This window comes from Neolamprologus brichardi, chromosome 2 (genome assembly GCF_056152115.1).
Source record: "Neolamprologus brichardi isolate AB-2024 chromosome 2, ASM5615211v1, whole genome shotgun sequence".
In the NCBI taxonomy this organism is placed as follows: Eukaryota; Metazoa; Chordata; class Actinopteri; order Cichliformes; family Cichlidae; genus Neolamprologus; species Neolamprologus brichardi.
Window position 1 is genome coordinate 24,593,485 of NC_142105.1, and position 10,513 is coordinate 24,603,997.

The following is a 10,513-nucleotide window of genomic DNA, read 5'->3' on the forward strand; positions in this document are numbered from 1 at the left end:
GTCATGCCACCCACCCCTTCAAAAAGTGGCACTTTTCCAGGACAAAATGCTTAGCTGCTTTAATGTGGTCCTCTCACCTAGATATCCTAAACAGCCACAGTTACAGATCCTCTATTTAATTTGCTGCGATTATTAATATTATTAGTGGCATTTATAAGCTAGCCTTGGAGTAATTTTTGTGTTCGGTATGCATGTCTGTGAAAATTACCATGGAAATGCATGGAAATCAAATTTTATTTTCCACACCAACAACCAGTGTGTGTGTGTGTTTGTGTGTGTGTGAATGTTTGTGTGTCAAGCTTTATGTAAATCCAGCTGGAGCATCTACATCAAACAAGCCAAAAAAGATAAATTTAGAAGAATCAGAAGCAAAGACTTCTGAGCTACAAAGTCTGCTGCTTTTTTTAAAAAATGGAAATCGAGTGTGCACAAGCAAATCCACTTGTAAAAAAAGGCTGAGGTATCATTGGTATACCTCATTATACAGTAGCAGCTCTGCTTATATAACCCCCCCCCCCCCCTCCCCCCAGTTAGATCTTTGCTGCCCTCTAGCGCTGAAAACGAAGTGCTGCAGAAAGGTCAAACGGGACAAAGTCAGCTTGGACCAGGCTTCACTGTTTAGGAGATCATGCAACATTAAAGTTATGTAAACATGTTTTTTGTTTTTTTTATTAGTATTTAAATACAGCCTGTGTAGAATAAAAAGCAGTTTCAATTAAGCTGACATCAATGCTGCACATACACAAAAACCACTAACAATAAGTGATATAAATTTATACAGCAATTCCTCTTCTACTAACTACAACCACGCAAAGTAAACAAATACAAAACAGATCTTTACAGCCGTATGTGGGACAGCATGTCATTGCACATCGTGGGCCTGTAATGGTTCATTTGTACCTTTTGCACAAAACTATCGTCGCAATCAGATTTGATACAAATACTTCAGTTTTAAACAGAGGAACGACTGTGAGTTGGTACTCCCTTACAAGCAAAGAACCAACTAACTACATATTAAATCCCACAGGACAATAATTATAAAAAAAAAAAAATGTAAATTTTCCATGTAATGTTACATTTAAAGGAATCTGGTAGTACATTTTATACCAAACATATTTCGCTTAATGATTACTTATTTTAATAAATAAATCTTTGATTTGATAGATTTCAACTGCCTTTGCCTCAAAATTATTCCTTCATGTTTATGAGGACAGCAAATCTTTTTTTTTAAGTGCACATGTTTTTGTTTTGTTTTTTAAAAAAGGAAAAAAAGAAAAGAAGAACTGTTGACCTGACAGTGTCACAGCATAAACTGACCACGTCACCACATAACCTAATCTGAGTTCTGCATATTCATTTCTGTTCAAAGCCTTTAGTCAAATACCTGCTATTACCTGATTTTTAACACATGTCAACTAAATGAAAAGACGGCAAAGTAAAACAGGCCAACAGACAAAAGACCCATTGTGTTTTCCGTGGAGGTGTGACTCGCTCCGACTCAACAGGAAACTCCTGTTCTTTCTGCAATGAACCGGTATCACTGTGGTTAGTGTCCTCACCTGAATGCATGCAAATGTGGTTAAATCCAGAAAAATCTGTAACTTGAGGAAGAGTTTTAAATTAACTGGTTAATTATTTCATTAATTTATGTAATGAAATAAGGATCTAGATGTAGAAACGTAAAGAACTTGTGAATTATGTTTGGGGGATTTTTCCCTACCAACGACCAGCAGATGGCAGCGTCACGCTCTTTTATACACCATGGTTAAAAATGGAGCCCATCATTCAACTGCAACCAACATGTTTCATTACAACATTTAGTGACAGACAGAAAGCAATCAGACGTTTTTATGCATGAACTATTTTCAGAGAAGTGTATTATTCTTACATAAAATTCATTGATGGTATCCAACAGCTACAGAAATTACCCATAGTGAGCAGGCCAAGACGTGCTGTGAAGAAATGTTTTCACCTTTCCTAATTTTTTTCCCAGCTTATTTCTCATGCTTACATGTTTCAGATCACCAAACAAATTTTAATATTAGACACAGAAAACTGAAGTAAATACATTTTGCAGTTTTTTTGAACAATGACTTTGCTTACTGAGAGAGAGAAAAAAAGGTACCCAAACCTACCTGGCACTTGTTTGAAAGACAAATTCCCCCTAAACCTGATAAGTGGTTGTGCCACTGTTGGTAGCAAGAACTGCAATCAAACTATCTGCTTTAGGACCTGGATGACCTGCTGTAATTAATGGAACCATAAATTCTGCTCTCTACCAGAAGATCCTGAAGGAGAATTTCTGGTCATCGTTTCATGGACTGAAGCTCAATCAAACTTGGGTTACGCAGCACGGTGATGATTTGAAACACATCAGCAGGTCCACCTCTGAATGGCTCAAAAAAACAAACAAAACAAAAAACCCTAAACAAACAAAGTGAAGGTTTGGGAGAAGCCAAGTGAACGTATGAACTTAGATTGAGATACTTCACCATTACCTTAGTGTTTTCAACTCTTCTTCTGCAAAGAAGAGTGGGCAAAAATCATTGCAAATTATCACAAACACTTGATTGCAGCTCTTGTTGCCAAGAGTGGCACAACCCCTTATTAGGTTTAGGGGTCAGTTACTCTTTCCCACAGGATCAGGTAGATTTGGAGAGCTTTTGTTCCCTAATAAATTAAATTGTTATTTAAAAACTGCATTTTGTATTCATTCTGACTCTTTGTATGACATTAAGATTCGTTTGATGATCTGAAACATGTAAGTGTGACAAATGTGCAAGAACACAAGAAATCAAATCATTTTCACATGATAGAGATAGGGTGATGGTGGTGCGCTGGCAGTGGATTTTCACTTGGGAAAGCAGGGTTCCAATCTTACACAAAGCCAAACGTATATGCCTGTGCTTCTCTGGCCCAAAGTGTTTGTCCAAGCAGGGCTTTCCAGTCAGGGGCCGTTTTTCCATTTCTAAATCTTATGTCTATTAAAATTTTAAACTGTAACCATAGTTTAATGCCATCATTGATAGCTCTGGCTTCATGTCAGCCTACCAGGTGGGCATCATATCAGGAAACCACATCCGCCCGAGGTGCTTCGACACCTCACTGTGGATCTGCTCTATGTTGTAGCTGCTGTCTGGGATCAGCACCTCCTCCATGATTGACAGCTGTGTCAGCCTGCCCCCGCACATCTTCACAAACTCCACAAAGCCACTGCAGGTCACCTCACACTCGCCGAGCCCGATCGCTGTCAAGCTCTTGCAGCGCTCTGCGATGCGGATTAGCTCCTCATCCAGGGGCTCAATGCCATTGGCGCACACAACCAGCTCCACCAGCCGAGGGCAGTTCAGTCCAATGCGGCCTAGCATCATTTTACTAACAGCTCGGCCAAAGTACAGGTGGGTGACGGGGGTCTCCTCGCAGAAAAAGGGCTCAAACTCCTCCTCATACAGGAAGAAATACATGACTATGTTGACCTTCGGCGAGTGGCGGATCAAAGCCTCCCAGCTGCTCCTCTTGATGGTGTGAAAATGTGTTTGGCCGGGGTTTTCACTCACCACGTCAATGCGCAGGTGTTCCAAGTGAACGTGTTTTTCAGAAGACAGGGCAAGAAGAAGCTCATCACTTAGGAGATGGTAGTTCAACGCCAGCTCCCTGAGGCCATGACACTGGTCTGCCACACACAAGATACCTTATGAAAAAGAGAGAAGAGTGTCTTAATGTTTTAGAGCCTTTGAGAATGTATATACCTTTATTCAAAGGAGCTTGCAAAGAAAAGCATCTGGACTTCTTTAAGTTGCTTGAAGACGTGTCACCTCTCATCCGAGAAGCTTCTTCAGTTCTAAGGTCAAATGGTGGAGAGTCCCAGATTTAAACCTAGTGGGAGTATCCCCGCGGAGGGGCAAAAGGACCCAATCAGCCAGGGTTCACAATGAGCTCACCCGAAACCCTGGCTCAGGCGATTAGAGGATCATCAGGGTGTCCTTTTGTCCCTCTGCGGGGGGATACTCCCACTAGGTTTAAATCTGGGACTCCCCACCATTTGACCTTAGAACTGAAGAAGCTTCTCGGATGAGAGGTGAAACGTCTTCAAGCAACTTAAAAAAGTCCAGACGCTTTTCTTTGCAAGCTCCTTTGACTACGATGACCTGGATGACTGAGAACCTTCACAGACATATATACCTTTATATGAGTATGTTAGTTGAGGCACGGTTGTACCCTTAATCACAGACTGTATACTAAAAGGTGTTCATAGCTTCTGGGTATTAAAGGTTTGTCCTTAAAGCTGCATTCTTTCTTGGGCAGCAGGGGTCAACTGTAAAGAAATCTATAAGAAGATAACCTTACTTCTCACTTGCTTTATGGCCACAATAAACACTTTCCTGATGATTTTATGATGGTACGGTACGATTTCATGGTGGGGCCACCTTGTGACTGTCAGGTTACTACCCAACTGGCCTATAGTGTGCTTGGGTTTAGGGTCAGCTCACCTCCCCTGTCATATAGTTTAAAGGGTTCATAATGGGAGTCCATAAGCTGACAGGTGACATCATGTTGCTTATGTTCACCTTCATAAACAGTCTGTGAATTTAATTTTCTTTTTGGCAATCAGTTCCATGCTGAAGTACCTCAGTTCCAAGAAAAGCAAAATTGAGCATCTTGTTGATGAGTATTCACAGTGCCCACTTTGAAGCTAAAATACTGCAGGTGTACTAACCAGCTGGGGAGACATGAGGACAGCTGCTCATCTTCAGCAACTTAAGGGTGTCACTGTTGTTGGCAACCAGCACCTTCAGGGACGGATCATCCACTGGGGTGTCATCGATCCTGATGGAGGATAATGACTTGGAGTTTACGAACACCACCGTCAGGGCAGACACAAAATGGGCCTGAGGAGATACCAACGATGTTCATCAAACCAGGATTCATTATCTGTTATTGCTGATGTAGAAAACTGCAAATCTTTTTACAGGAAGTGCAAAAAATAATAATGCACCAGGGGAAGCGGTGAATACAATCTTCATGATGACTTGAAATATCAGCATATATTATGTGTGTTAAAAAAAATCAAATATAAACAGGCCATTTCTTACTTGAGATACATCCATGAAGCTGGGCCGTGCTGTAGAAATCAGCCCCAGGGTCTTGATGGTGCAGTTCACCAGCTGAGAGAGAATGTCACAAGCTGCCTCTGCAGATTCGGTGCAGCTGTCCACCTGATTTACCAGCAGTGATTCAACATTTTGGAGAGGAGGGAAGAGACATTAAAATAATTGATGAAAGACTGAGGTGTAAGAATCACTCTAGATAATTAAGCACGTCGATGCCAAGACTGCTGACATGTGATGCTCAATTCTGCAGCAGTTCAGGTTAAGGAGGGCAGGTATTGTTTATAAGACAGTGCGTTGTGAAAATGGAGGAAGAGAAAGAGGCCACAGCAGGTGAAACAGGTGAGAGGAAATGAGAGACGGCAGGGGAGGCTCTTACTTTGAAGCTAACATACTGCAGGTGTTGGGCATGCTTCTTGATGATCTGCTGAATGAGGTCAGGGTGAGTGGAGCGTAAGTAAGACGTGGCTGGCTGATTGAGCTCAAACTCAAACTTCCTCCACAGGTCAGGGGTGTGAAAGACGTCATTCCAGCACCGGCACACAGATGATGCCCTGGCCCGGTCGACCAGGGACAGATGCTGGAAGATTTGCAGGACGACGTGATGGGGCAGGTTCCCCCAGTCTTGTGCTGGAGTCATCCACTTCGGTCTCTTAGCCCGCTCTCCGAGGGAGGGGAAAATCTGGCACTGTGATTTCAGACCTGTCCTTCCTCGCTTCATTCTGAAGCAAATCAGCCCACTGTGGTGTCATAAAATCAAAGATCTGTTTAAAAGGGCTGTGCAGGGTTAAGATTTTACTGTGTGCTGGGATTACACAAGCCATGAATTGCAGTACAGTGTGAACTCAGTTTATGCTGGTAGCACTGAACAGGTTTTGTGTTTAGGGACAAACATCTCCAATTCTATAATTATCTGCTTTAACACTATTTACCCACTTAATTATAGCTTCCTGAAATGTTTCATTAATTATTTTCTTTTAGAATTTTATGTTTTTAAAGCCCTGATTTAATAAAGAAGCTACGTTTGGCTGCTCCATTATTCACAGGGAGTCACCACATTTTTACATGTGATTGTCTTTCTGTCAAAGCCCCAATTTGAGTGTTTTTTCTAGTCTCAGGTTTCTCTCAGAGTTCGGGGTTCTTGTGCTTGCTGGGCAAATGTGTAACTATGGAGCCACCAACGCGCTGATAAATCAGAGAGATTTAAATGTGTCTTGATCCAATGAGAATTTTCTCTTTTTTTCACACATTCAGTATTTGCCAATGACATTTTTTCTGTTTAGTATAATTTTTTTTTAAAAAGAACAAAGAACTTTATATTTATCCACTAAAGTTCTCTAACATATAACTCTCTATGTTATCTGCGTTACATGACAGCCAAACTATACTCAAACAAATAAATGCTGTCAGAACTAGATTTATGAACTCCCAACTATGTCAAAGGACACATGAGCACTGTATAACGCAAATATAAGGTACGTAATATATATATATAACACTTGATATTAAAACGGAACTCTTTGTCCTTTATCACCACCACCACACTTGAAGAAACAATCTTAGACACTATAAGCACCGACATAATTTAATACAACAGCGACCAGTCTAAAAACTAAAAGTGTCAAAAAACTAACCCTACAGAGATGCACTGTAAAAATCTGTCTGTGCGCTGATGTTGTTTTTATTCAAGAGTCAATACTGGCTCCAGAATATGTACGAAGGTCTTCTAAATAAAGTATCAGCTAATGGTGTTCGCGTTTCACTAACCATGACATATGCTAATCTGTTTTAAAAACCCATTTATAGTATTGTCCCTCTGTTATTACCACTACTATTGCTTTCCTTGCATTGTATTGTGTTGCTGTTGTTGTTACCGTCGTTGCATATTATTGCATGTTGCACATGCTTAAAAAAAAGCTGAACAGAAACTTTAAAATGCATAAATGCAGGTGTCCTATGAGCATTTATGAGTCTGCAGCAAAGCTGACCGAATCGTAACACAGCCCTTCTCCTCCAGCCTCCTCCAATTCCGCAATCGATCTTTTACTCACAGTCCAAAATATCAATAAAGCTCAGAGTTACTTACCCGAACGGCTTAAAAACGACGCCTTCCGCAGGGTTTCGTGCTCTGCCAGCTGAGATGACAGCGTCCACTTGGAGCCATGGCTGGAGATGACTGCAGAAATGCTGGCTGCTGTTGATATAGGACAGCAGGAGCAGCTCCCATAATAAGCTCTCTTCACTTTAGCGACAGCTTGACGGGCGCTGCCGAGCAGCCGGTACACGTGAGCTGAGGAAAACATGGATCTGCATCTCCCACCACCATCTTGCGCGCAGAAAAACAGATTAACAGTTCTGCGTGAGCAGAGGACATATATTTTCACATTTCAGGAAGTCGGAAGGGATTGTTTATACTAACTCTAATTTATGTGGTCACTCAATGAGTGTTGTTGACCAGTGAGCAGAGGGCACAAGATAGTGTGTGCACGCGTGCACACAGAAACTAGGTCAGTGTGTCAAAGTGTGCGTGCGTGTGTTTGTGTGACGGAGAGAGTGATCTTGTGGACATGCTCATTAAAACCCCACACAGGAACACACTTTATAAACCCTTGATTATCGAACCTGTGCCGATTAAAGCAGTTTATTAACCGCGGCCGTCAGCGGTGAAGAAAAGTTAGAATACGACGTCAGGTGGTTTCTTAGTGTTATGAATCTTGCTGCTTCACAAACTGGCACATCTAAAGCAGGTGGCAAAACAATTATACCTTATAAAAACGTTTACATTGATCTAAACTCATTAAAAAAAAATAGCAGTCACATGTGGGTTTACAAGCTCAAGGTGAAAAACATCAAACCATCCGGATGTTTACATCTGGATTCTGTCATGCCTATGGTGTCAGTCTGCTCTTAAAAATACTGGCATGGTTTTGTTGTTATTTTAACCTGTTAATCCTAATCAAGTTGTAAATCACGGTTTGTTCCTCCAACTTTGGCTGCTATTTCTCAGTACCTTACAGAACTTTGGGCTTTTGGCAACCCCAGTGTTTTAGGCCTATTGCATGTCTGGATACTGAGTTTGCAGAGTGGAATAGCAAGAGAGGGAGGAGCAGACAAGAAGAGATGGTCATGTTTATCACTCTGGGGACTACACTGTGCAGGGCATTTCCAAAATTACTTTGAAATGGAAAGGCACAAGAACAATTTGTAGAAAACTGACATAGAAAACCTTGGGCACAGACTCTTGTGCAGCCTGGGGTCTTAACTAAGAGAGGTTTATTTACAAAGAATCTTTCGCAGTCAATGTCACAAAGTGCCTGATGTCAAAAGTCCAATCTTCACATTTTAAAATAAGTATGAGGCCAAGAGGCAACATATTAAAGTCAAACTGTATAGGCTACAAAATGGATCTCTGTTGAACACCACAGGATGGGGCAGCCCTTTTTTTGACGAGAAATTATTAGTAGAGTGAGAAAAACTTTTGTCTGCAAGAATAAATTTTTATGCAGACACAGACACCACCTGATGTAATGTGTTTAATAAGACTGTGCGATCCACATTATCAAACTCAGATCATAGAAAACCAGAACAATCTGAAGCGGATTGATCATGTGAAAGATTGTGCTGCACAGGAGTTTACATTTGTCATTCTTCTATATTTCAAATCATCAAAAACAGATTTTAACTTTAGACAAAGACAACACGAGTAAATACAAACTGCAATTTTTTAAATGATGATTTCATTTATTAAGAGAAAAACAACTATCCAAATCTACTGGTCCCCCGTAAAAAAGTAATTGCCCTTAAAATCTAAAACAGTCTTTTACCACATTTGGCAGCAAGAACTGTAATCAAATGTTTGCAATAACTGGCAATTATTCTTTCAAATTTTGTCCCACTCTTCTTTGCAGAATTGTTATAATTTAGACACAATGGAGGATTTACATTCAACAGAATGGTCTGTTTAAGGTCATATCAAAGCATCTGAGTCTGATTTATTTCCGGACTTTGACTAGGCCACTCCAAAACTTTCATTTTATTTCTCTAGCCATTCAGAGTGTGTTGTTGTTGCTGGTGCTGGTAGTTTTTAGATGATTTTCCTGCTGCGTAACTCAAGTGCGCTTGAGCCTCAGGGCACTTTACCATTCAGGATTTTCTGGTTGAGAGCTAAATTCATAGTTACGTCATTTACAGCAAGTCATCCAGTTAGTAAAGCAGCAAAGCAACCTCAGACTATCACACTGCCACCACTATGTTTTAATGTTGATATGATCTTTTTTTTTTAAGTTTTAAACCAGATATGACTGGACACAAACTTTTCCAGAAGTTCAACTTTTTGCCACAGAATGTTTTCCCAAAAGTCTCGGGGATCATTTAGATGTCAGTTATTTTGTTTTTCAGCAGTTTCTTTAGATTGTTGCACAATGTGTTGCTTTTTCTGTTATCCTCCTTCACTCTGTCACGCAGGTTCTATTTAATTGTTCATTGATTCAACAAGTCTGGCAGTAATTAGGGAAAAGACAAAATCTGCAGCTTTTCATTTAGGTCTGAAAAACTGAACACAACACTGACAATTAAGCATTGACACTGAAATTGCCCAAACTGACAAAGACTAACAGTAAAGTCTTATTTTATGGTTGCAAGGCTTTAACATGGAAGCTTTTTATGTCACTGATGTTTTATTTATTTATTTGTTTGTTTTGTAAGCCATAATTCAACAATTTAAGTTTGTAACTCAAAGTTTCAACTAAATAACTTAAAATTTCAACTTATTGACAAGTCAGAGTGAGTAACTTGACATTTTGAAAAACCTAACCTGAAGTTTTGGGATAAAAACCCAAGACATAACAATTTGACATTTTGACTCAGTGCTGCCTGAATATTATTTTATTCTTTACTTTATTTACTTATTTTTTTAGTGAAGGAAACAATGTTCCATAGTTTAAGGCTTAATTTTTTACATCCAGTCTCGTGTTTATTTTTGTTGCCTATAACAACCTTAATATCTGTAGGTAGATGAGAAGCAAAGTGAAGCATAGAAAAAGCATGAATACATCTTAAAATGTATTATTATTATTATTATTATTATTATTTCGACTGCAGTAAAAATGGGATAAATAATATGGGACAAATAAATCCTCTTCTGTTATTGCTCATTGTTCATACCCTGAGTTTCGTCTTCAAGGCTCGTAAACTAAACTGTAGACTGATAATTCGAGTCCACTAAAGCGAACCCGTTAACTTACTAGTAACCTCTTTGCATGACATCTAATCTAACGACACCTAACCACGATTTATATAAAAGATGGTTACTTTTAGAGAACGCCACAGCCTTGTAGGCAAAGTCCAGGGAAATTTCACCTTGTTACGTTGCCGTATCTCTCCTAGCTCCGCCTCTATCCCTGGAC

The 10,513-nt window shown here is 40.0% G+C and overlaps 1 protein-coding gene across 2 annotated transcripts; it reads right to left on the reverse strand.

Annotated features, from left to right (window-relative positions):
* Window positions 1-786: 786 nt before the first annotated feature.
* Window positions 787-7,531, reverse strand: fbxl3l (F-box and leucine-rich repeat protein 3, like). 2 transcript variants are annotated; one of them, XM_006781529.3, is made up of 5 exons: window positions 7,195-7,531; window positions 5,488-5,848; window positions 5,094-5,216; window positions 4,718-4,889; window positions 787-3,691 (listed from the first exon to the last, which is right to left on the reverse strand). In XM_006781529.3, exons 2-5 carry the CDS (start codon window positions 5,827-5,829, stop codon window positions 3,048-3,050), a joined length of 1,281 nt encoding a protein of 426 aa, XP_006781592.1. In that variant the 5' UTR covers window positions 5,830-5,848; window positions 7,195-7,531; the 3' UTR covers window positions 787-3,047. The 2 variants fall into 2 exon arrangements, with proteins under 2 accessions (XP_006781592.1, XP_006781591.1); XM_006781528.3 differs by having other exon boundaries at window positions 5,488-5,872.
* Window positions 7,532-10,513: the final 2,982 nt, after the last annotated feature.

Excerpts from the sequence above, each read along its gene's own strand:
- fbxl3l (XM_006781529.3), bottom strand. The coding sequence starts at position 5,829 with ATGAAGCGAGGAAGGACAGGTCTGAAATCACAGTGCCAGATTTTCCCC. Across the intron at positions 4,890-5,093 it reads GCTTCATGGATGTATCTCAA|GCCCATTTTGTGTCTGCCCT; the intron begins GTAAGAAATGGC and ends GTATCTCCTCAG. Across the intron at positions 3,692-4,717 it reads TCCTCATGTCTCCCCAGCTG|GTATCTTGTGTGTGGCAGAC; the intron begins GTTAGTACACCT and ends CTTTTTCATAAG.